Source organism: Chanodichthys erythropterus, chromosome 1 (assembly GCF_024489055.1).
Source record: "Chanodichthys erythropterus isolate Z2021 chromosome 1, ASM2448905v1, whole genome shotgun sequence".
NCBI classification, from domain to species: domain Eukaryota; kingdom Metazoa; phylum Chordata; class Actinopteri; order Cypriniformes; family Xenocyprididae; genus Chanodichthys; species Chanodichthys erythropterus.
Window position 1 is genome coordinate 9,363,377 of NC_090221.1, and position 27,994 is coordinate 9,391,370.

Genomic DNA, 27,994 nt, shown 5'->3' on the forward strand with positions numbered 1-27,994 from the left:
CTTTATTTTTCAAACACACCCATTTCTTCAACTGACGTATGCTACTGTAATCGGTGTATGTTTGTGAACAGCAATACTTGAGGAAAAACACCTAGAGATTTGGAATGAGGAGTTCCCAATCAGAGTTGCTGAGCAGGTTCAGTGAATGAAATTGATACAGGTTCATACTGCCACTTTTTTATTCTTAGATGGGCACATGCATTCAAGTATGTCAGGAATAATCATAACAATCAGTAAAATAGGATGGTATGAATAATATATATTTATATATATATATAAAAATCACCCACATGCAGAAAGAAAGTGAGAAAGCTCTCTGTCTTTAATGCTATCCAACGCTACACAGCGAATCCAGCATGCATGATTGAAGTAGGGTGCAATTATGTTGGTTTGGGAGAAGGGTTAAACAAACAGCTCCAGTGAGGTCATAAGCAGATGGAAGTGAGGATATGCCTGCACTTGCTGAGTGGGCACAGTGCTCCACATGACTGAGCGAGCAAGAGAGACAGAAAGAGAGAGAGAGAGGGCCCCACTCTTTGCTGGAAGGGACTTAATGCATTATGCTATCAGTACAGCTTCACTACTAGTTTACTTGATAAATTCCTTCCGTTTAACTGGCAATTGGATTTATCAAGTTAAAAAATATTGTGATCATGAATGTCAAAAAAAAAATATCCCCAGCATACTATTCATATCAGACATATCCAACAAATTCACCACTGCTTCTGGCACAGTTTCTTTAATTTAAAAAAATATCTACTTTTTTTTTTTTTTTTAAGAATTAGGAAGTGTGATTAGCTGATACGCAGTCTCAGGCACACTAGAATGACTTAAGACCCTGCCGCTGATTTCAGGGAGGTCTGTTTAATCTGTTGGCATCCATAGAGGTGCACAGGGCTAATCCAAGCACAGCAATGAGGCATGGATCAAACCTGTCAGTGAATGTGGGAAAGACAGCAGCCAGTGCATGCACTCAATGGCTCAGGGGAATAAATGCCTTGAGATTCCATGCAACTCATCCCCTGCTGTAAAAGCAGTCAGGTGCACACTTTCGAAGTGTGACAGCGTCATTCAAAAATATCGTTTCAAATGAGAAATCTCATTAGTGCAAAAAATATTATTGAAGTGATAACGTATATGATAAAGTATTCCCTATACACTCTTAAAATAAAGGTTCTTTATTGGCATCTAAGTTTCCATGAAGAACCTTTAACATCTATGGAACCTTTTCCTTTCCCAAAGGGTTCTTTATAGCGAAAGCGGGTTCTTTATATTTATACTGAAACTGTTCATTGAAAGGTTCTTTGGGGAAACAAAAATGGCATTGCTGTGAAAACCCTCTTTGGGAACCTTTATTTTTAAGAGTGAAAACATAATCTCTTGCTTGAGCATTTAAGTGAAAATGTAAATATAGCTGAGATTAAATTAAAGAGGTTTTAAATCCTTATACAGATTGTATTTATAATGCAATACTTACTGGGAGTTTTTAATGTGGAGTTCTATAAGGTTATTCAAAATGCAAATCAGTGCCTTGGTTTGGATTCAGAAAATAACGTTCTTTCAGAATGGATAATTATTGAATGTGGATGAACAAGTGATATTTAAAAAACAAGTTAAATCAAGCATTCAGAATCCTCAGATGGAAAATCCACATAGATTCTGAACACCCACTTTTTTAGCTTGATGTTATAGGAAAACTTTAGGAACTTTTTATTCTGTAGTTCCAACCGTATTGGATGATCTACAAAAATACATTTGTATTTTAATCTTCTATAGCCAACATGTATCTTTATTAGAAGAGAGTTTTTGTTGAACCAAAGATATAGTAAAGAGCCATTGAAGAATCTTTATTTTTAAGAGTGCATGTTACACAGTACATATAGGATACTATACATATTATTTATTGATGACTCAGTAGTGGTAATTACACCCTAAATTACAAAACGGCCTTGTATGTTCCTCCTTTCCTTGGTTAACTACAGCAAGAAAGATGTGGTAAAAAAACGGTCCCTTGACAAACAGACCAAAAGACAATATGGTGTGATATTCAAATCACAAAATAAGATGCTCAAATATTTAACCTCTGTCTGACCCTTCAAAAATTCGGTCACACTTGGTAACTCAAAGTTAAATAGCAAAGAAATTATCCCTGCATTAATCTCTTATTATGAACATAATTATCAGGATTTATCGGCTGTTTCATCGTCTGGTTTTGACAAATTCAAGGGATTAAAGATATTTATAGCTAACCATAATTATACTAGTAATTTTGAGGAACTGTGTGTACCTAGACGACTCAACAAGTGAATGTGCAGGAGGGAATTACACACTTTGGAAATTATATGCCTGACGGTTCACGTGAGGTAAAAAATAAGTTTGTCCCTTTTAAGCGTTTTTCATTTTGTTTATTTTTGTGTGTTCTTGCAAAGGAGAAATGTCTCATAAATAAAGTGTATCTTATGGAAATAACGAAAATAATTTCAATTTGATGGTTAGTAGTAGGCTATTTTCAGGACTAAGGCTATAATATACACCAGTTGATACTTTGGGGGGGAAATCCATAAGCATGAATTAGGCTAGTTTTAATTTATAGAATGATATTTATAGGAATCATTTACAGACCAACTGTATTTCTTAGCATTCGAAAGGCATAAAATAGTATATTCGCGTGTTGACATCTGTTTGGCAGCGAGCGTGTCTGAATTCGCATATCATTGAACCGATCGCCTCAGATTACCACATTTGGGTTTAAACGAATTTGACAAACTCTGTCACTCGTTTCCCGGTAGTCATACGATTCGAATAACCAAATTATAAGACTAAAGTAAAAAAAAAAAATTGATATGTAGTCATAAACCTTTTTTTGTAAAACAAATTTATTCATTTAGGAATAGGATGGTCTTCAGTAGAAACGTCAGTTTAAATAAAACTCTCCGTCCCACATAATGGATTAACCTGATACTGCCATAACATCACAGAAAGGAAGATTCACAAAACAAAAGTGGAACATTTCAACAAGACGTACAATGGTTCACAAGCTTTAAAAAAACAACTCACTATAAATAAAACAAACTTTGCGCTTGCGACCAGCACAGTCTTTCATTTCAATAAAACCTAGTTCAAATGAACAACAAAAAGACTACACAGATTTGGACAAAATCGACATTCTAAAAATAAGTGTAAACATTAATGAGTGAACATACTCTCTCCCTCCATTTGTTCTTTCCTTTTTTGTTGTTTTTGAAATACAGCCTCTTCACGAAGCCACGTGCCAAACTCTGACGGCAAATAAGTCAGAAGTCCAATATTCTTCTACAGACTTTGATTGCTTTACAGCTTATGATAAAAGCTCCTCTGCAATGCAATTTATTCTGAAGTCCCCGATATGTCGCCATAAAATGCTTTAAAACGGACAACTCATTGAGATTAAAAATAGTTTCTTTTTTAAAAACGAAATTGAACTTCGATTCTTTTTGCAAATCAAAATGTTCAAGTATCCGAAGTACTTAGTCTTTTTTTTTTTTTTAGGAGTCTTTCAAATGTGGGTTAGGGGTAGCGTTCCGTTCACGCCAGTCCCTGCGCTTTGATAGTGCGGATGAACGCTGTGTAACCGACTGGTCTGTAGACTGGAGTGGTCGGCGCTGTCTCCTCCGGGCGGCAGGTACATGCTTATCATATCCCTCAGGTCTCCCAAACAAGCACGCTGAGAGTGAGAGGTTATGGCTGGAGGAGGAGAGCTGGGTTCCGTCTTGCACACTGAAGCCATGGAGCCCAGACCCATTGCACTGGAAGTTTGCTGCGTGTATGCTGGTGACATGCTGTACGTGGACGCCGCGTTCATGTAGGTCTGGGCCGTGGACATCATCGGGTACTGAAGTCCCGCCATGTCGTACCGGTGCATCTGCTGAATCTGGGGGCTGTTCATGCTGGGATGCTGAGAGTAGGCCAGCTGGTCCTGCATGAGGGAGTACGCGCTGTTCGTCCAGCCGTTCATGTGCGTGTAGTCCATCCGCTGGCCCACCGAGACGGCATTGTTGACAGAGTTGGCACCGGGCGCCAAGAGTCCTCCGGGCAAGGAATACTTGTCTTTCTTCAGCAGGGTCTTGGTCTTCCTGCGGGGACGGTATTTGTAATCCGGGTGCTCCTTCATGTGCATGGCTCGTAACCGCTTGGCCTCGTCAATGAAGGGTCTCTTCTCGGCGTCAGTCAAAAGTTTCCAGTCAGCACCGAGGCGCTTGCTGATCTCAGAGTTGTGCATTTTAGGATTCTCTTGTGCCATCTTCCTCCGCTGACCGCGAGACCACACCATGAAAGCATTCATAGGCCGCTTCACCCGGTCCTGGTCGTTGGCACTGTTGTTTTTGCCGCCCGCCGCCGAGCCCGTGTTGGACTGCGGAAGGGGGCTTTTAATCTCGGTTTCCATCATGTTATACATTCAAACTACTTAAAAGTGGTGCCTTAAAAGCACTCGAAAAACAAGGCTGAAATTTAAAGAGACTCACAAAATAAAGTAGTCGGTAGTCAGTCAAAAGTTCAGAGAGCTAAAACTCTGGTCACGTCAAAAGCACCGAACTCTTTCAAATGTCTCTCCACACCAGTCTCGTGTGTGTGTCTCTCTGCTCCGCCACGGAACTCTGAAAAGTTGTGCGCTAAGCTCAGCTGTTAATAGAGGCTCGGCCATGTGATTTGGATTGACAGCATAACAATGAGCTCAGCGCCGACCAATCAGAGAGCGCATCACTCTCCGCCATCCAAGCAGCGAGCTGCCCGGGCACCACCGTGTTTCGGGATGCACTTAAGGTGGGATAAAATACATCACTGGCATCTTTGCACTTTGACAATTGAAATCACTTTGCAAATATTGTTTTAAAGCGCTTGTTATCCGCTGGAAAATGTAGTAGACAGTGTGAATTTCACACTTTCCCGGGGGAAAAAAAAGAAATGTTCGACGTTCAAATAAATGAATAAATAAAAAATAGCACGTTTAATTTATTAAATAAAAATAAAGGCAAGAATCGGGTTTGATTACTACTTAAGGGAATCAACCTGTAACATGTAAACTTTGCCTCTTACAATGGCACGACGAAGGCACTATAATAATTATTAATTAAATAATAAGAAACAAATCATTTAATTCAAAGTTTGGTTTATTTATTTTTTAGAGTGTAATGCAAGCTTGTTTTCTTTTGCCCTGCCTACTTCACCTCTAACAGAATTCTAATTAGACTGAGGGAATTAAAATTGCCATTGATTAAAAAGTTCGATTTTAACACCAAGCAAATTACGTAACTATCTAAATATTATAATAATAAATTACTGAAGTAGCCTATTTACATTATTTGTCTCTCAATTTATTCTAACTTTCATTTGACATCTCAGTAGTATAGTCTACTAGCCTATTATTTACAGGTTGAGCTGAAAATAACACCAACATTCAACAAAATAGTTTGTTTAAAAAAAAAAACGCGTCGCAGTTTTTGTCAAGTGTCTAAGACTAACAAAATTAATACAGTAACGCCCCCCTGTGGATCAATTTTGTATTGTTCTGAAGAAATAATTATTGATGTGACTATTTAGACTACACACGACTTTTTAGAACAGCCACGCCAATTTGGAGTGTATGTTAATTAGGGCTATATATTTTGTACATTACCAATTATTGCTTACTGCAATCATTCCGGGTTTTATTTGTTAGGCTGTGTGATTTACAAATGACTCGAGTAAGAGGAGAGTAAGAGGAGAGGTTTTCAGTCTCCCGGGGAGAAATTAAACCTTCGAAGGGGCCAGTAGCTTATTAGCACACCGTCCATCGACATTTAACACATTCATCGCCATTGAGACTGAACGATTACAGCACTGAATATTCATAATGGGCTTTTGACACCTCACACTAACGACTCAACCATTTAGTGAAAAGTTTCACCGTGTGTGACCGATTTGGACATGTACACCAACACGTACGTCTCGGTTATTTACTTTCCAAACTGCTCTTAACAAGTAGGCTAAAAGTGGTGTTCCTCAATGCTGTTATTCAGGCCCGATGTTAAGGATTCATGATATTGCCTATAGAGCAATTTGAAAGAGCAATCAGGTTATATTTTAGCATTGTGCCTAATTTAAATAGAAATGTAAAATTTCTAAACCAGTAAAATATTTTCAAGTTAATTTGTCACGTCAAATAAAACACTAATCGTAGTCTATATTTGTGATTAGAAGGCTATGGGGAAAAAATAAAAAAAATTCACTGACAAACTGGGGAAAACAGTGGATCATTTTTCAATCGCTTTCAGTTTCATTAGAGAGATACTAAAGTAAATGTGTCATTTGGAACATCATTAGTCACTTTACATTAATATGAATAGCAGTGCACCAGCCGTTATGACAAAAGTTCTAATTAGAGACTTATTTCACGAAACCGGTGATATATCCGAGTGGTTTCAGGAACATATCCTCTTGTAATCTGCTTATGGAAATGTCGCCTATAGGAGACAGTGGGAAAAGGAAAACTCCCAGTTACCCGGAGCTCGGTAATGATGGCTTCTGTTCTCCAAATTTCCTAATTAACGTGAGCTAAGGCCGAGGACCACCAGGAAAGCCTCCCAGTGTTCAACATCATTGAGCTCCGAGGAACAAGGCTTCCGAAAATCACTCACGTGTATGATGGCCGAGCAGGGAAATGTCCATTAGTGTAGTAGGCAATTCAAAAAAGGCAATTCATACTAAAACTGACACTGTGCTGCAGTTAAATAAAGTCCATTATATGTCAATTAACACTAAAAAAATCCAAACATCTACAATTATTATTCAAAGCAAAAGATGGAAAATTGTCAGTTCATTACTGCTTTATATGTCACATGTTAGATCTGTGAGATTTAAGGACGTTTCAACAACTTGTTCTATCGCGATAAATCCAACAATACCATAATAAATCACCACAGGACTTCTATTCTATATCACCGTGTAAAGTCTTTTTTCAAACCCGTGGATTCACTTGTTAATTAGCTCAACTTTAACAATTAAAGTGGAAGCAAATTACAGCAAAGTACAAGCAGAGCCTCAAAAAGACATTGTTTTTTTTTTTTTTTTTTTTTTTTTTTGGGAGTCTAATAAGGTTATGTTGGACAAAATAAGTGGACTTAAAACAATCCAATAAGCCTGAGCGCGACACACCCACTTTAAGATACAATAGCTCGAGCCACAATACTGAATAATTAAATGATTTTTACGGGTTGAAAAAAGAATGTTTACCATTTAGGTATAAGAATATTTTCAGCATACTATTTTTGCTTTAGAATAGGTTATAATATATAAGATATAAGGCTATATAAATTATTTTTAGAAATATTATTTTAAGAAAAAAAAAGTTTAATTTGTATAATAGTATATTCTGTCTTACAACAAGTGAAGAGCGCATTAACTGTAATACGTTAACTAGCCAAAACGATAGTACTAATATATATATTTAAAAGAAGTCTTTGTGTAATTTTTTAGATCACATATCTCCGAACCATTAAGCATTGCTCCGGAGTCCATTTAAACGTCATAACCGTATGAATTAATAACTTTTTGTTTCAACTCACTGGCTACGAATAAGGCCAGAGTTACCATGGTTAACAGAATGATTTTTCAAATGCAGGCACAATAAAGACCGTCTCATTGGGATTTGCATGATTTTTGAACCGAATATGCAAATGAAGATGCAATTTCAGCACGGTCTGTTATTCCTATTGTATTTCGTTGAATGGTTGCGTCCCCTCTGGTTCTGACACTGGTAAAATAATATTCACTGGTCAATTAAAGAAAAGAGGCTTGGATCTGACCTTCTTTCAGATGTCACTGAACTATTGGAATGATAACATGTTTTATACTTGAAACATATGAGTCCGGTCATTAAAATTAATGTGGTCATGGCTGTGAAATTTAATTATGTAGTAATAATAATAATAATAAAAACAGCGACATTTTTGTTTCTTACCTTATTTTACTTCAATCTATTACAAGCATTTTGAGTCACCAACACATAAAAACAAATCAATTTTACGCGATGCTTGTCGATGTTAAATTATACCTTTTTAACAGGGTATTTTAATCGAAATATAAGTTTTAATTCTCAACAATTTTGCAATCGAAACAAATAATGTATAAACAGCCTTATTTAATAGATATTTACAAATATGGTTTAGATTCCAGATAAATACAAGTCTTTCTTCCTCACACATTGTCTGTCCTCAGCAAGTTTGTAAAGCGCGTTAAGTACTGTTGTTCTGTCACTTGCAGAGGACAATTACCGACTATCGAATGAACAACATGTGGGACTCAAAGCCATTAACGCCTCAGCAAAATTTAGACATCACAATCAATCCAATTTTCCTCAGTTTCAAAAGAAAAGAAAATATATATTTTCATTTTTCTATTTCTCGATGAGTAAATATGCTATTAATTTCATTTAAATTCCCAATTATTTGACAGATTTTATACTGAAAATAAAAACTTCCTCAATGATATTCCATATATCCGTTTCTTTGAGTTTCTTCACCATTAAAGGCAAGTCAGATTCAGTTACCTGCAGGGAAATGTACAGGTTAACCACAGGTAATGCACTAGAGCACATTGATGTCCACATCCTGTTGTTTTACTGATTTGTCTTGGTCTCATACAGTCTGAGAAAAGATAAGCATTAAGCACAGTCACCTGAAAAAGAAGAAATTACATGTCCATCACACTCTAGATATAAAAAGCATGCATCAGTGTTGCAAAAGACATTGTACCATTTATTATACTGCAGTCCTTTTTGTCAGCAAACTGAAAACTTGACGCCTAATTTTGTTTATGTACACTTTTTGCAGTTTGAATGTCAGAAGCAATAAGGCATGACCACCTAATGTTTTTTTTTTTCAACTATCCTTTTTAAATTGTAAGTTACTTATGCATTTACAAAGAATATGATCATTTTCACAGTAAAGCACACACTATATATGAGAAGTACATTGTAACAGAAGAATCAAGGCATGTTTGAGAAGCTCTTTAGCCCATGCAGTCAGTGATAAATAGGATTTCGGATCTAATGCAGCATGAAGCTAATGTGCACACATCATCTGCTGGGACGTGCAGCACATGGTGTGAATACACAGTCCCTATTTGCTCCTCAATGACAACATTTTTCTACAATATCTTTAACTTTCAGGAGGAAAATTTTTAGCGAAACATTAATAAAACCCCATTTAGTACATGATGCGTTAAATGAAAATAGTTTTAACTACATTTATTCTGACCCAGTGAAAGCTAATTTCAATTAAAGCGCTGATTTAATTTAGCAGAAAATTACTATAAATATAGTTTTGATTAAATCACTGAGCAAATTCTAATAGCACAAGCAATTGTCTTTGAGTTTAGAGGTGTTATTAGATTTGGCTAAATGTATCTGTGAAGGAATTTCTCAGTGTGTTAAAGCAGTCACATCAGCTGCACATCAGCACTGTGATAATGTTTATAACGTTCTCTAGTTTAAGTGCCTGTCAGAAAAAAGAAAAAAAAAAAAACGATTAGGGTGTCATGTGAGCCTAGAGCTGTTTAATTATTTTAAAACAAGAAAATAAATTCAAATAATTACATTTCATTTTCAGGAACCATATATAAAAGCATTTAGTTAACTCCATGTTCTGTCAGTCAGACTTGCAGAAATGGACAAGAATTGCCATCACTGAAATGCCATCATTGGCTGCAAGGCTAATTACAAACCTCATTATTTCCCATGTATCTTTTGAATCATTTCCATGTACTACAGTTTCTCCAAAACAATAGAAACTTTCTCTTTTTTTGTTTAGCACAGAATGCTGAGTTGTCTGATTTTGCTTTGCACCAAATGTGGCAAGCAGATGGCTTTTGTTTTAAACATAATTAAGATCCCACTAATCTGGTGCCTTTTAAAAATGAAACAGTCGCTTCGTCAGGCCTTCATTAGTTAAGATAATATTGTGGAAATGCACAATTAATTTGCAGGCTATATCTTTAATTAATTAAATACACCCAATTTTGTAATATGATTAATGCTACAAAGTTGTTATCTCCAAATTATTCTAAAATTAATACGTAATGATAATATTTTATGCATTATTAGCAAGAACTGAGGTTTTGGCTGTGGCAAAATCCTGAAGAACTAATTACGCAGGGTAATTTATTAAATCTCGAGGAAAGAAACAAACAAGTATAAATTGATATATTAATCATGGGCTTCATTACGTTAATCTGCGAGTGATTTGAGGTGAAAATGACGAATCTCTGTTGAGCGCCAAGCACTCGATAATGGAGATACTGGCTATAAATTTACTCTACATAAAGGCCTCATTAAAAGAAGCATAATTTAATTAAGAGTTAGCCATCGCCCTCCAAATGCATTAATTACCTTGGGTATGATGAGATGAGTTTTGGGATTACTGATGATTTCATTACGGCCAGTGTTGCTGCTAACTGTGGCAGGGACCTGCTGTTGTTGACAGGATAATGGATTGGGTGCCTGGGGATGAATCTGTTCACCTTGGCAGAGAGAGAGACAGAGGAGACACAGAGGACTACACCGGACCCTCAAAAAGTAGGTGGACACTACATAATATTTACAATTACTAAAAAAAATAATATCATAGGTCTAGTCCACTAACATTTTTAGACTTATTAGACTCTGCTTTGACCTGGCAGGGAGGAAAGTCCATGATGGACCAAGTTATTTTGCAATCTGACCAGTATATGACTTAAAATGACCCATTTAAAGGTCATTCAAGAGCAAATGAGCATTACTTCCTTTCTCTATTTTTATCATGTATACTCGTTTGCCACTAATATGGCAGTCTGCCATAATGCACACAAACACACTCTTTCTTCCGCTCTCTCGCTACTGCTGGGGTGAGAAGGGCGCAGTAGAGCTGACAGCTCAAAGCCCTGGAAACTGACATGTCAATGGCAGATACAAGCTGTTGCGGTTGCACCGGCGGGGACACGTCGCAGACGCTAACTGCTTCCTCTTGGCGACAGCCTGACAAAGACATTCGGCTACCTTTCAGAGCTACGCACATCATGTATAAATCACATGTGGCACAGAGAGAGCACTGCTCCATATCTTTAGTGGCTTGTGTCATTGTTTTGTCAATAAAATAAAAAATTAAAAAAAATATTTTTTTCTGACAACAAATTGAGCCCGTAATCTCAACAGGTCCATTATGATACATTTAACGTATTCAAATTGAAATAAAAAATGAATAACTTGTTGGAATCTAAGTTTTAGAATCTTGCTGAATATTAGAATGTTTGAAGTCTTTAATCTGAACACTCATTACTGATGATTAAACAGGCCAATGTTTATGAATATTCTTTAGGGTGTACTATCATCCAATGATTTATTCATGATGCAGAACTGATGCAGAATGAGAATGACCGCTTTAACAAAAAACGACTTAACAGAATGACAGCCTATGACTTAATTTGACACAACAGTAAGTCTCACAGACCAGTTAAAGGTTTTTGTTTTAATAAAAAATAAATAAATAGAATCAAATCATTTTACTCTGTGTAGCCTCTGGAATGAACTGAAATGCTAGCTAACAAAATCTAACACAAACCCCCCACCCCCCTTTCCCCTGAACAAGCCCCCCCCTCTCCTCCAAATGTACTCCAGCCCACAGCTGCAGTTTTCCAGAAAGACACTCACCGTTGCACAGTCGTTCTTCTAAATCCTTCTCTCTGCATTTAAGGTCCTGCATACTGTTTAGCTGGAGAGAGCCGGTTAAGACTCTCAAACCATGCCGCTTTGAGCTGAGACGAGAGAGAGAAGGGTATGCAGTCTTCCATTCCGCAGCAGCGCTGAGCCAAGCCCTCCCTGCACTGGGAGCCATCGCATTCAGCCAAGATTGCTTCATACAAAAGTTGACAATGCCCCAGTGAAAGCCATTGTTGATATTCAACATTTTTTAAATAGCTGAGCAGAATGGACAACATGGCAGACCACAAAACTTGGTAGGGAAACTGACCTGGAGCTCCTGAAAAGCACCACAGCATATGACAGAGAAACGACTGAGAGAGTCTGAAATAAAACAAAACAAAACAGAATGTTAGTGCTCAGGGTTACTGCAAGACTGGGGGCTTGTTAAAAGGGTAAAACTAAGTTTTAATCTAAGAAATAATTGAATGATTAATCTATTATCAAAAAAAAGTTAGCTGCAGCCATAACATAACATAACATAACATAACATAACATAACATAACATAACATAACATAACGCAACATAACATAACGCAACATAACATAACGCAACATAACATAACGCAACATAACATAACGCAACATAACATAACATAACATAACGCAATATGACATAACGTGACATAACATAACATAACATAACGCAACATAACATAACATAACATAACGCAACATAACATAACGCAACATAACATAACGCAACATAACATAACGCAACATAACATAACGTGACATAACATAACATAACATAACGCAACATGACATAACATAACGCAACATGACAACATAATGCAACATAACATAACATAACATAACAAAACATAACATAACAACATAACATAACATAACGCAACATAACATAACGCAACATGACATAACATAACGTGACATAACATAACGTGACAAAACATAACGTGACATAACATAACATAACATAACATAACATAACATAACATAACATAACATAACATAACATAACATAACATAACATAACATAACGTGACAAAACATAACGTGACATAACATAACATAACATAATATAACATAACATAACATAACAACGCAACATAACATGACATAACGCAACATAACATGACATAACGCAACATAACATAACATAACAACATAACGCAACATAACATGACATAACGCAAAATAACATGACATAACGCAACATAACATAACATAACGTGACATAATATAACGTGACATAACATAACATAACATAACGTGACATAACATAACGTGACATAACATAACATAACATAACGCAACATAACATAACGCAACATAACATAACGCAACATAACATAACGCAACATAACATAACGCAACATAACGCAACGTAACAACATAACATAACATAACATAACGCAACATAACATACGCAACATAACATAACGCAACATAAAATAACGCAACATAACATAACATAACATAACGCAATAAGACATAACGTGACATAACATAACGCAACATAACATAACATAACGCAACATAACATAACGCAACATAACATAACAACGCAACATAACATGAAATAACGCAACATAACATAACGCAACATAACATAACATAACAACATAACGCAACATAACATGACATAACGCAAAATAACATGACATAACGCAACATAACATAACATAACGTGACATAATATAACGTGACATAACATAACATAACGTGACATAACATAACATAACATAACATAACATAACGCAACATAACATAACGCAACATAACATAACGCAACATAACATAACGCAACATAACGCAACGTAACAACATAACATAACATAACATAACACAACATAACATACGCAACATAACATAACGCAACATAACATAACGCAACATAACATAACATAACGCAATAAGACATAACGTGACATAACATAACGCAACATAACATACGCAACATAACATAACGCAATAAGACATAACATAACATAACATAACACAACATAACATACGCAACATAACATAACGCAACATAACATAACGCAACATAACATAACATAACGCAATAAGACATAACGCAACATAACATAACGCAACATAACATAACGCAACATAACGCAACGTAACAACATAACATAACATAACATAACGCAACATAACATACGCAACATAACATAACGCAACATAACATAACGCAACATAACATAACATAACGCAATAAGACATAACGTGACATAACATAACGCAACATAACATAACATAACGCAACATAACATAACGCAACATAGCATAACGCAACATAACATAACGCAACATAACATAACATAACATAACAACATAGCGCAACATAACGCAATATGACATAACATAACGCAACATAACAACATAACGCAACAACATAACGTGACATAACATAACGCAACATAACATAACGCAACATAACATAACAACATAACATAACGCAACATAACGCAATATGACATAACATAACATAACATAACGCAACATAACATAACGTGATATAACAACATAACATAACATAACATAACATAACATAACAACGCAACATAACATGACATAACGCAACATAACATAACGCAACATAACATAACATAACAACATAACGCAACATAACATGACATAACGCAAAATAACATGACATAACGCAACATAACATAACATAACGTGACATAATATAACGTGACATAACATAACATAACGTGACATAACATAACATAACATAACATAACATAACGCAACATAACATAACGCAACATAACATAACGCAACATAACATAACGCAACATAACATAACGCAACATAACGCAACGTAACAACATAACATAACATAACATAACACAACATAACATACGCAACATAACATAACGCAACATAACATAACGCAACATAACATAACATAACGCAATAAGACATAACGTGACATAACATAACGCAACGCAACATAACATAACATAACGCAACATAACATAACGCAACATAACATAACGCAACATAACATAACAACATAACATAACATAGCGCAACATAACGCAATATGACATAACATAACGCAACATAACAACATAACGCAACAACATAACGTGACATAACATAACATAACGTGACATAACATAACGCAACATAACATAACGCAACATAACATAACATAACATAACGCAACATAACGCAATATGACATAACATAACATAACATAACGCAACATAACATAACGTGACATAACAACATAACATAACATAACGCAACATAACATAACATAACGCAACATAACATAACGCAACATAACATAACGCAACATAACATAACGCAACATAACATAACATAAACATAACATCATAAAACACAACATAACATGGAAGGTGAATAATACCAATTTAAAGCAATGGAAACATGTTCCCAACTTGCCATATAAATGATGACCTTTCTGTACTCATCCATTACAGCCTTTAATTGTTGTTCTGATTGTCTTGATGGCTCCTGACAGTAAATGGTGTTTTATTTCCATCTTTGTCAAAATGACAGACACAGATTAATAAAGACATTTAGCAAAGCCCTCGCGACCCATCTGTCAATATGCAACCTGGGGCAAAAGAAGGCTTACATAAACACAGAGGGAATTCTTGTAGCTTAATTTGACTTCATAATTATGTCTATGTGAGGTATTCCTGATGTATTTATGTTCTCTATGCAAAGAGGCATCATTCATTTCATTAGGAAAAGATAAGAAACCACTACTACTGTGACCGCACCCTTAGCCCCATCTAAGGGCCATCATCACATTCACACCCTACTGACCACAGGCGGCTGTTAAGCACATCATTACCATACATGCCACAGGGGGCAGTTTTGTTTCACTAAGATTACATTATTACCCAATATAAAAATAGGGAATTCAACTGCTGCCACTTACATTACATATTTGTTTTCAAGTAATTATGCTATAATCAAGTAACTTCATTTGGGCCACTGTGAGGTGTGCTCCGCATTCAGTCTGTGTGATTTCCAAGGGTTTAAAGTATGGGATTAGTCACCTGGAAAACTGGCCATCTGAGCGGGAGGAGGCCACTAGAATTGCATAATTATATTGATCGGGGACAAATTACAGCCTTGACAGCAGAGGCCGGCCCAGTCTGATCTTACAGGTGTGTAGGGGAAGAGAGAGCAAGCTGCAGGGAGAAAGAGAGATCTTCCTGGAAATCTACGTCAGTGGCACTCATCTCAAACCATTAACTGCCATCAAAGAGCTAATTTTACTCTGCACATTACACCCAATCCTACTCGTCCAACCCCCTCCATGCTGAGCTGGATGGAGAAGCCTGGTGGGAAAACGACATTCAATCTGCCGGCCGTCCCATTCAGGCCAAATTGTCAAATGATGGCTTTCCACCTCTAAAGTTTCAGGAAGTGAAAGGTAGCACCGGCCCTGGGCTGAGACAAGGACTGAAAGCAGTTGAAGGAGGAACAGGGAAAGAGAATAAAATCCACCAAAATCATCCCCATGCAGCATCCCTACTCTGTGCACTACATATCAAATATACATATCAAATATCATGAATTGTTAATTCATAATAAATATAATTTTTATATTAATTCAAAAATATATATTTTTTATAAATATAATTTTGCAACCTAAATTATCCTTGCATTGTAATAAAAATGGCTCAAATTAGCTGATACTTTAAGATATTTATTGACCTGGACACAGTTACAGGATCTGCAGGGGTCATCATTTGATATTTCCTGTATTTCAATGTTTTCTTTTCCTGTATGTTGGTTGGACCACATGACTTTGATTTTGTGGAAAAAGGGTTTTCAAATATTAAATATATTAAATTAGTATTGTTAAAAAACAAAAGATCATGGCAAAATAGATCTTTAAGAATCAACTGGATTGTATTATATATATATATATATATATATATATATATATATATATATATATATATATATATATATATATATATATATATATATATATATATATATATATATATATTATATAAACATTTTGTTTTGTTTTCTGACAGTTGATACTCTGACATTTAAAAAAAAAATACAGAAATTAAAATCATAGAACAAGTGTGTTAAATTGTATATAAACTGCATTTTTATACAAAAAGCAGTCGTTGACCCAATTACATTCATTGCATTTCCAAGTTTTAGAACAAGAAGCAAATGATGATAAATCCAGACAGGCCATTTAAAGAAAAGGCAAGCATTTTACACAACAGACCATGTGCAACCAAACTGCTGAAATATGGCACAGAGCAGAAATGTGCATACAAACTCAAACGCACATGTACAAAACAAAAGCGAACTCTTTATGGCAAAGGCATACAGCGAATATGCAGAAATATTGTACTCAACATAACCCCCCTTCCCACCCCACACCCGGAAAGAGGGGCGCTCTCTGTGCTAATTAAGTGCTAATGGTTGTGGCCCTGCAGAGAATACTAATTAGGATTTCTATTCTCCTTTTGGGTGAGCATGTACTTCAACACTGCCTAATGAGGGGAGGCAGGTATGTGTGTGCTGTGTGCTGGGTTAATGGGGGGTCCACTCTCAGGTCTCAGGGCTGTGGGTTGAAGAGGGAGGCGTTTCCTGTGCCTTGGCCTCTCTGACATAGAACCACACACACACAATGAGGACTAAAGTCCAGTGAAAGGAAGAAACTCCATCAAGATTCCTGGTATATTTACAATACAAAATATTCTCCAATTTGCTTTGCGCTCTCTTTATCCCTGACTTCATCTATCCCTTTAAAATTCATACATTCAAATATTACCATCACATCTTAAAGGGTTAGTTCACCCAAAAATGTTTTAAATTACTCAACCTTATATCGTTCTACACCTGTAAGACCTTCGTTTGTCTTCGGAACACAAATTAAGATATCTTTGATAAAATCTGATGGCTCAGTGAGGCCTCTATTGCCAGCAAGATAATTAACACTTTCAATGCCCAGAAAGCTACTAAAGACGTATTTAAAACAGTTCATGTGAATATAGTGGTTCAACCTTAATGTTATGAAGTGACAAAAATACTTTTTGTGCACCATAAAAAGCTAAATAACCACTTTATTCAACAATATCTAGTGATGGGCGATTTCAAAACACTGCTTCATGAAGCTTTACGAATCTTTGTGCTCCGATCAGCAGTTCGGAGCACGTATCAAACTGCCAAAGTCACGTGATTTCACTAAACGAGGCTTCGTTACATCATAAACGTTTCTAAATTTTCATGTGACTTTGGCAGTTTAATACATGCTCCGACCCACTGATTCAAAACAAAAGATTCGTAAAGCTTCATAAAGCAGTGTTTTGAAATCGCTCATCACTAGATATTGTTGAATAAAGTTGATATTTTGTTTTCTTGGCACAAAAAGTATTCTCTTCGCTTCATAAAATTAAGATTGAACCACTGTTGTCACATGAACTGTTTAAATATGTCTTTCTGGGCATTGAAAATATTATTTATCTTGCTGCCAATGCAGGCCTCACTGAGTCATCAGGTTTTATCAAAAATATCTTAATTTGTGTTCTGAAGATGAGGGTGAGTAATTAATGACAGAATTTTTTAAAGGATAGTTACCCAAAAATTTAAAAATGTAATCATCCAAAATGATTATTTTCTTTATTCTGTGGAGCACAAACAAAGAGGTTTTGTAGAATTTTTTTAACTGTTTTAGTCCACGCGATTGAAGTTAGAGGGGACCAAAATGACACTAGACCCTACTGACTTTCGTTGTATAGGGTGACATTTTAGGGCAAATGATGCCTTCAAAGCTGACCTGAACACTACTAAAAGAACAACTAATCTCATTTCCAATGACAGGGGGATTAATAAAAAAACATTAAACTGATGATTTGTCTTCCTCTAGTCAGCAGTGACAGGAAATGTTGCAAAGGAAATGTAAAAAGTTCAGAGAGTTTTGCTCTTTGAAGTCACTTTTTTGAGATTTACATATTCTGAAGAATACTTGTCAGTAGGCATAAGTTAAATGAGGGAAGCAATATATTTTAAAATCTCAATACATTTTAACAAGGTACAGTTCCACACTCTGCTCCTCTTGTGTGAAAGAATTAATGAATGTAAGCAATTCAATGACAACTTAACTCACTTCTCAAGGCATTCAGACTGAATAACTTGAGTCCTCAGAGAGCCATGAAAGCTGTCACTTAAAAACTGCTTGCCGCTGAGAAACGATTCCAGTCAGCCAAAACTTCCTGTTTATTTACAGCCAATGACTAGATAAAAAAATAAATAAACATGCATTGTGCTGTGCAGAGAGACTGCGGAGAATCTGATGGCAGCGTAGCGTAATTGGGAATATGAGAGGATGTGCATGCGCGTAAACACGCAGATCGGGGGTGGTACTGGAATTACCTGAGAGAGATAATGGCAATGCATTAGATTAACTCTCCTTCCTTAAATGCGACACATTTAAGTAATCTTGTCCCCCGAAAACATGTCAATGCCTGAAAGGCTGCCTCAGCGCTATCAGGACCCTCTGGTCCCCCACACTGATGCAGCTGGCAAAACGCTACCGTCGACTGTCAAAACGCAGTGCGAGATCTAGTTATAATATAATTGAATTTTCATATCAGAGGAGACCAGAGTTCTTGCAGACAATAGGAGTGCTGAGTCCTCTCTGATATTGGCACAGACCCTTTGCCACGCGCATGAAATCAGTATGTTAATGTTCCCCGGGTTTTCTTTTTTTAAGGGCACTTGTGCCTCCGCAATGTACTACCGATGTGGTTTCAAAAAATTGCAACTATTGATAAGTAGGGAGCTAGAAACCCTTAGACCACCCCCTCCTGTTACCTTTCCCCATCCAAGCAAGCAAGCAAGCAAGCGCCCAGACAGCATAGCATCCCCCATCCCACACCCCTTTATTAAAATTGTAATTTATTTTTCTAAATCAGAATGACAGCTTGCTTTCTTTTCTCTGCAGCAGGCGGTGAATCAAGCCGCTTTAATTACTTTCGTAACTTCGCTGACCCCAGGACTGCGCGCCTTGTGCCGAGAAAATGGGCCGGCAACAAAGCTCTCCCGCCGCCGCGGCTACCTCCGTTCATTTAAAATGCAGGAATTTATCAAGCTCAGGATTTTCTATGATTTTGTTAACATTTCACCTCCAATCTTTTCCACATTCTCATTTGACCCTCTCGGACCACGTCAGACCGCCTGCCGCTAACAGCAAAAGCTCGGCACGTACAGAAGTGAAGTTCATTCAAGGAGAGCGAGCGCACTTGCTTTGCTGGCTGCTCTGATGTATACTTACGTGCGTGTATGTCAATTAAGAGACGTTTATCACTGTCCTCAGTAGTTTGTCGTGGCCCGGGTGGTTGCCCTCCCAGCAGAAGAACAGATCTGGGCTGCTCAGCAGGAATCAACAATGCACTTGATCTCTCAGCAGCTTCTCTTAACCAACAGAGGTCAGGGTCAACCTTCAGATGAGAAAGGATTCATTGAACTACACTTCAATGCACAAGTCACATCATAGTTTAAAAGTGTTGGCTGTTCCCGTTTACTCAGGAGTTTTTTTCTTGTTTAAAAGTTTCTCGACGTAAGCACGCTGCACCTCCACCTCCACACAAAACACAGACACACACAAGCCAGATATCTGCTCTCCCAAAACTTTCTCTGCACTAACCCTCCTGAGCTGTTTGTCTTATTAAAGGCTTTAATATGGTGTAATCCCTGCTATCACCCTCACCTCCTGACTGGCACCCCTCTGTTCCAGCCTGCCCGGCGACTGAGAAACAAGGCTAACCCGGTGGGCACGGCCGTGGGCTGACGGTCTAATAATTGAATGAATGATTATCTGTCTCATTAATAGACAATGATACAGAGTGTGCTGCCATATATCTGGAATATTAATGAGAAGCTGCAGGGGGCTTGATAAGAAGGAAATAGTGTGGCTGCTGTAATGGGGTTTAAAACAATTTGCCTAGGTTGGGGTGGCCCAGCTGATTTGGGCTGTGTTAATCCCCGGTAACCCTTACACATAGCTCCCAGCTCTATACGTGTGATCATCAGACACATGCAGCCGGGCCTCCAGCACAGCCGTAAGCTTTCAGGATCCCTGCTACACCCAGGCCGGAGCAGATTGATCAGTAACCCTCTGGATGAATAAGGTCTTGAATTTTATTAGCCATTTATCCCTCATTACAGAGTAGGCAAAGTTCTTTTTTCACAAATACTTCCAAGATTTTATACTGTTAAAATCTTATAGATTTGTTATAATGTAAAATTGAGGCACATTTAAATGTATTCATATATCAGACACTTTTAAATTAACAAATGTAAATATTTTAACAAGTATTTAATAATTTGTATATTCTAAAAATCTTTTATTTATGGAATCTTATACGGGTCAATGACGTGACGAGTAATTTTTTTGTCCAAAAGGCCTTAATAAGAATTAAAAACAAATATATGACATCCAAATTATGTAAGGTAGTACAACTAGATCTCTTTTATTGAATCCAAACGGTTTTAATTATATTTTGCTACATATAAAGGTCATTTAAAGATTTTGAAGTGTCAAAAGGTCATTCGGTTTAACCTTCAAAGGCCAATACAGTCATTTCATTTGTGATTAAAATATCTTAAAATGTAATAAATGTATTTATTTTTTATTCTGGCATGATTTTTTAACATCATATATTAACATAGTGCAAAATTATATGAAAATTATGCGTAGAAGTCGTTGCTTTGTTATGAGAAAGTATGTCTGGAAAAATGTATTTCATTGATGTCATTCAGAATAACCAATATAAAAGGACCATTCTGGATCAAGTCATGCGGTCAATATCATGTGATGCAAAGGACCACATGGCCATGAAGCAAAGTTACTAACTCTCTCTTAAGTATTTGAAAAATTCATGTTTTCACTTGCTCATACGCATGTCCCGAAACATCAGGTCATTTGGTACAACCACTGTAAAATGTGGCAAATGTTGTAATATTTTAAAAACTTGTACTAAAAATAAAATGTTTGATTGTCCTTTTGCTAGCTAGCACGATAACTAGCTAGCTAGATAGATATATTAGCATGTTAGCATTGTTTAAAAACATCGTCATTCGGTATAACCAAAAGTGTCATTCGCTAAAACTGAAATTTTGGTTAAACCGAATGACTTTTTTGTTGACAAATTTTGTCCATCTTGTAAAACATGACAAAAGCAGTGTTAATTGATTATAAAAACCACATAATCTCATTGTTAACACTTAATAAAACTTCAAAATTAATTATATCTCAATTAGTTTTCTTTTACACTTTTAAAAACCTTATTCGTCAATGACCCATATAGTATTATTAATATTATTTAGTAATAATATAGTAATATTATATAGTAGTATATATAGCCTATATATGTTATTGCTGATGGCTTTACATTTTGTGTGATATCTGAACTCACGACAGCAAGAATCTACTATATTTTTGAAAGCATAAAAACATGAAGAGGAAGAGATAATGTGAAATTCACATTTGTTTCACATTATATGGATGTTTGGCTTTAGCCTTGAACGATTGTTTAAATAACTACACAATTGCTCTAATAGATTTTCCCCCGTTTTGTCTCTAATATCAATTTAGTAATAGGATTAAGAAAAGTTTCTTGTGAAAAATTTAATGTGGCCAAAATCTGAATAGAGGCAAATTAAACATTTATACTGAAGGTCTGCTCAAACACCCATGTGAATCAATATCTACCACCTACTACATTGGAAAGCAATATTTCCCTTTTTAGCATGCAATAATTGTGTTTAGGCCAGTGAAGTACCTTATTATAGGTTTGTCGGGGAGAGAAAGCCCTGTTCCCATGGTGACTATGAAAGCCATTTGCCTCCTTTTCAGCTGGGTAATGAACTTCTTTCCTCTTTATGTCACTCTTCCTCTTCACTCTCAGCATCTCAGTCCTTGTCCACGTCCTTGAAATCATTCGTTTATTCTCGAATGTGACAAACAACAGAGCAGAGAGACCATGAAAGTAAAGTCATCATGCATCCCAGGTTGAACAGTTTGCTTACAAAAAGTATGGCTCAGTTTGAAGAAACAGAACATATGACTGGAAAGTACAACCTTAACTACCTTTTTATAACAGAGCTTTAATGCTAACATGAACATTTTTTTTTTTACATTATTTGTCACGTTTTTTGTTGTTGACTGCATTTATACATTTTATGTGGCTTTATATACAATAAGGAAACAAATGTGGGAATGTAACAATGAATAGCAATGAACTCACACAATCATTTAAAAACATGTGTATTTTGTTGTCACCATACCTTTCAGATAGACATGATTGGCTGCCTAAGGATCATAGGTCATCTCTTCCTAAAAGAAACACAAACATGAACTGCAAGCCACATGGTTTACAAGAATACAGAAAAAAAGTTAATCTCACTTGTAACAGAAAATGTATATATATATATATATATTTTTTTTTTATTGTTGTTTCATAGATTAATATGAACATCTGCCTTGTTAGAAGCATGTTTTGAAAAATGATAATGAGACCAAAGAAATCCATTCTCTTTGAAAAAAGTGTAAGATCTCTTTTACCTCAGTCAACAGCACAAATAAGACACATAAAGGTTACTTATTGCTAAAACTGATGGGGGGGAAAAAAACATGCTTCTCTGGCAGTTAATTTTTTTTTATTGCTCAATGTCTTTTATGAGTATTGTATTGCAGTGCTCCCAACCCCTGTCCTTGGGCTTTGCATAAGAATGAAAGGATGAAAACAGTTACAGAGAGGGGAGGAAAGATTAGGACTATTAGAGAGAAATTAATACTAGCCTTAGATCATTCATCCTCTTTAACAAGAACATATAACTATAGGACACTTTAGAGATTTTAGAGATATTTACTGCAAAGAAGCAGGATTACCACTTCAAAAACAAAACTTGCAATTGGCAACACTCAAACACTTGTCTGTTTGCATTTAATTGTTTTATTCACAGTGATTTACAATAGTTTTGAATTTTTGCCCCATTTTAAACAGAAACCCATAAGACCCCACACCCATCACCATTTCTTATTTATATACATGCATTGTGTACATGGACCTTGGCATATTTGATTTAATTTATTTCTGAATATTCAGAGTGTAAGAAAAAAGGGGGGCATGAACTCTCCATCTCCTCTGCATATTAAACTATTCATGACTTCAACAACCCACACAACAAAAGCAGCAGCTAACAGGTGTACTTATCAGTCAAAATCATTGGAGTGCTAAAGGATATTAAAGGGTTAGTTCACCCAAAAATGAAAATAATGTCATTTATTACTCAATGACATTATTATATTTTGAACTCGGCCCATATAGATATTGTTGAAAAGTCTTTATTTTGTTTTTTGGCACACAAAAAATATTCTTGTCGTTTTATAATATTAAGATAGAACCACTGAACTCACATGAACTGTTTCAAATATGTTTTTACCTTTATGGACCTTGAGAGTTTGAATGGCTTTGCTTTCAATAGAGGGCTCACTGATCTTAATTTGTGTTCGGAAGATTAACAAAGGTCTTACGGGTGTAGAACGACATGACGGTGAGTAAGAAATGACATTATTTTCATTTTTGGGTGAACTAACCCTTTAAGCACATGCGCGCACTCGTTAGAAACATTTGAAAACAGCTCTGGGGACCTCTACTGACCAAAAGAAAAAATGACTCATTTCCCTGAGAGCCCCAAGAGCGTCCCTCCTCCTCCTTCACAATCTTCACACAAGGAAAAAAAAAGACACATATTATTAAATAATAATGACAATATCGAAAATAAAATAGAAGGCTTTTTAATTGTTTCTAAGCATGACATATTTTCTGTCTACTGGACAATAACATTTTTAAAATAGAAAAAACTGCAATTATAACTTTTTCTTTGTGTCCTAAAATGACACACACAATCTTCTACTGTACAGTATATATGGTTGGATATAAATACACAAGAAATTTGCATTTCAATACACTATTCAAAAAAAGTTGTAAATGGTCCATTAATAAATTAAAGTGGGAACTGTTTTACAGTATAAAAAAAAGTAAACAGAAGTCAACATAAATGATTAGCTTTACAACACATTTTTAGCATGTTCTAAATAAAAGTATAATGTAAACAAGGTTTTTTTGCAAAACAAATAGTCTTTTTTGTATCAGAGAGAGGCATATAAAAAGGGAATATGCAAAGAAAACTCAGTCACTTCAATGTAAATACAAAACACATTATGTAAATACATTTTGAAATTAAACAAATACCATGATCATTTAAATGTCACAAAATACTTACAAGGATAAACATGAAATAATCAAATGCACAAAAGGTTATATCTGGAGAGAAAAAAAAAACAAAAAACTATAGACTACGCCAAAACGAATCTGATTTCCTCCATCTTTTTTCTTCATTCAGTTCTGCTTTGCAATTACTCTCAAATACACACAAACACATGTACAGCAACACAGCTGTAGATCTTCTCCACCAAAGGACAAAAACAGATGTACGAGGAATGAAGCAAGCCAAGGGGGGATATCTGAAGCTCAACTTTCAGCCTCCCCCACAACCATTCACCTTTTCACTAAAAGTATCTCAAAAAGTTTCTCAGTTTAATTCAAATAAATGACATTTTAACAGCACCTTCGTTTCCTACTGTAAGACCTTCAGATATAACAGAACACACAAAAGGCTTTGTGCTGGCATTTCTGTAGTAACAGTCAAAGGCCAGAGTCCATCTCTGGGATATAGAGTGGGTTTTGTTTTCAATGTTGACAGAACCCCAACGCTGCCAAGTTCTGTCCTTGAACAACAGCGAGAAACTTCAACATTACAACCATAGGAGTGATTTGCCATCAGTGCTTTTATAATACCAGCTGAAGTTTCTCTGAACTACATTACCAGCAATCATACTGAATTTGGAACACACTAAGAGGTCACAAAGAAAGCAAACCACATCCTTTCTCCTTTCTTTTTTTTACTTTTATCTACGCTGTAGTGTTGACAGCGAGACTGTTCTGAATTCTTCAGGATGTGTGTCTTTATAAGACATGGATTTTGACGGAGAGTCCTTAGTATTTCTAATAAAATTTGAGGCAGTATTCCAGAACCGTTTTTTAAACGATTACCCAAAACGTCCTGGTATGTGGGTCTAGAGTCTCGACTCATTGCCAACTTGGGCATCCAGGTTCTTAAAGGCCAGTCCGATGTTGTTTTCATGCACATACGCTGTAGAACGAGTGTTCGGAGTCTGTCTAGTGAAAACTCTGATAAGTTTAGAGCGGTAATGATCCCCTGCCAGGAAGTAGAGGATGGGGTCCAAACAGCTGTTCATGCTGGCAAGTGGACGAGTGATTTTGTAAGCAAAGTTGACAATATTAAGGGACTTGCAATCTGCGTCTAGAATACGGTAGGCATAGTAGAGGGAACGAGTGATGTGGAAGGGTACGAAGCAGATTGCAAACACAACCAGCACCACTATGATAAGTTTAATAGACTTCCTCCGGGATGAGCCCCGTTGACTTTGGGACAGGCCCTTTCGGGGTTGGCAAAGGGCCCGTGCCATTAGACAGTAGCAAACCATGATGACCAGAAATGGCAGAATAAACAGCACCACCATTACCACAGAGTTGTAGGTAACATAGTTGTGAAATTCATCTGGGCGGCTGGTGTCGTGACACAAAGTGTCATTGCCCCTCTGAGAAGTGTTGACGAAAATCAGCTTGGGCACCAAGCAGGCTATCACTGCCGTCCAGACAAAACCACAGACCATGTGGGCATGGCGTGGCTTCACCAAAGTCAGAGTACGAATGGGATGACAGATGCCAAGGTAGCGGTGCACACTGATGCAAGTGAGAAAAAGGATGCTGCAGTACAAGTTGGCATAGAAAAGAAACCGCACAATCTTACAGAGGAAAACGCCAAAAGGCCAATGGCTGCGGTTTGCATAGTAGTATATGAGCATAGGCAAGGAGAGCACGTAGAGTGTGTCTGACAGGGCGAGATGGAACATATACACTGTACTGGGTTTCCAGGGCCTCATCTTAGTGATGAACATCCACATTGCCACAGAGTTCAGTATCAGTCCCAGGAAACACACCAGTGAGTATGATACAGGTAGCAGAATATACTTGAAATCCTCATCGAACTGACAGGTGAAATTCACTTCCTTCGAAGACCTCGGTATCAGTGTGGTGGAAGGAAGGGACAAATTCCCTGAGACAATTTTCCTTGAGAATGAATTCATTTCTGCTAAAATAAAAAATAAATATACATTTAGAGCAGTTTTAGAAACTTAGAAGGTCTTATAAGTAAAACACGTGGCAAAACAGATTTCATTCAATGTAAAGAAATGTAAAACATCGTCACAACACAAGTTATAAAGTCAAAATAAACTACTGGAATGTGTCTCCAAAGAACTTTGGTAATTTTTAACTCACCTTCACAAGTTCAGGTCTAAAACAAAAGTCATACAGCAAAACCAACCCATCATATAGAGTTCAGCACCGAAATAATATCTTGCGAAACTATTTCCAGTCTCAGACATATTATACAGTTAATAATAAAATAGCAAAACGAAAAAAAAAGAACCTTTCGCACACAGTTCTGTACACATGCAGAGTAACGTTACATGGTATTTTAGAAATACAGAGAGAGAGAGAGAGAGAGAAAGGGGAGCACGCGGGACTGTTTCCACGCGCTAAAACTTACCGTTCACTCAGCTGAATGAGGTGACCACGTCCCTTCACACATCAAAACATGAACGTAGATGGTTAAATACCATGAAGCCTGTTTACGTATCCAGATTTATCGGATTGGGAGTGCTCGAGTTGAAATGGTCCCCCTGGAGTAGGTGAGCGCGTGAGCTGAGGGGCGGGGAATCGGTGCCAAATTGAGTTTCTTCCTGCAGCGCCTCGAAACGAATCCCCCAACGTGTAATGTTGACAGGTATTGCTTAATATCTCATCACTTTTCTTAAATACCACGAGAAACCTGCTATGGTATTAAAAGAAGTTGGTTTTATAAATCCTAGATATTTTTTAATTTCTAAGTGTAATTTGTTTCCAATGTGAATCGCTTTAAAATCCCAAAGTGAAAAAAGTACACTTCTATAATGTACTTAAAGTGCTCTATTTTCATGCACTAATTTTGTACTTAATATACTAAAAATTCTTCTTAAGTACTTCTTAAGATAGAAGAACATCTAAGTGTACTCAACTGTGCTAAATATGAACTAAAATGTGCTTTTAATATACTATCTCT

The 27,994-nt window shown here is 36.4% G+C and overlaps 2 protein-coding genes across 9 annotated transcripts; both read right to left on the minus strand.

Moving 5' to 3' along the window:
• Positions 1–2,906: 2,906 nt before the first annotated feature.
• Positions 2,907–27,551, minus strand: sox3 (SRY-box transcription factor 3). Of its 6 annotated transcripts, none has more exons than XM_067387022.1 (9): positions 27,443–27,551; positions 24,406–24,468; positions 23,030–23,074; positions 22,525–22,692; positions 20,016–20,181; positions 12,018–12,070; positions 11,699–11,900; positions 10,403–10,533; positions 2,907–4,390 (listed from the first exon to the last, which is right to left on the minus strand). In XM_067387022.1, the coding sequence occupies exons 4-9, from the start codon at positions 22,681–22,683 to the stop codon at positions 3,536–3,538; spliced, it is 1,566 nt and encodes a 521-aa protein (XP_067243123.1). In that variant the 5' UTR covers positions 22,684–22,692; positions 23,030–23,074; positions 24,406–24,468; positions 27,443–27,551; the 3' UTR covers positions 2,907–3,535. The 6 variants fall into 6 exon arrangements, with proteins under 6 accessions (XP_067243123.1, XP_067243122.1, XP_067243125.1 ...); XM_067387021.1 differs by having other exon boundaries at positions 23,030–23,078; XM_067387024.1 differs by lacking the exon at positions 24,406–24,468 and having other exon boundaries at positions 23,030–23,078; positions 27,443–27,523.
• On the minus strand, positions 23,715–27,580 carry p2ry4 (pyrimidinergic receptor P2Y4). 3 transcript variants are annotated; one of them, XM_067387061.1, is made up of 2 exons: positions 27,443–27,580; positions 23,715–26,983 (listed from the first exon to the last, which is right to left on the minus strand). In XM_067387061.1, exon 2 carries the CDS (start codon positions 26,976–26,978, stop codon positions 25,884–25,886), a length of 1,095 nt encoding a protein of 364 aa, XP_067243162.1. In that variant the 5' UTR covers positions 26,979–26,983; positions 27,443–27,580; the 3' UTR covers positions 23,715–25,883. The 3 variants fall into 3 exon arrangements, with proteins under 3 accessions (XP_067243162.1, XP_067243171.1, XP_067243180.1); XM_067387070.1 differs by having other exon boundaries at positions 23,715–26,980; positions 27,443–27,577; XM_067387079.1 differs by lacking the exon at positions 27,443–27,580 and adding an exon at positions 27,172–27,436 and having other exon boundaries at positions 23,715–26,980.
• Positions 27,581–27,994: the final 414 nt, after the last annotated feature.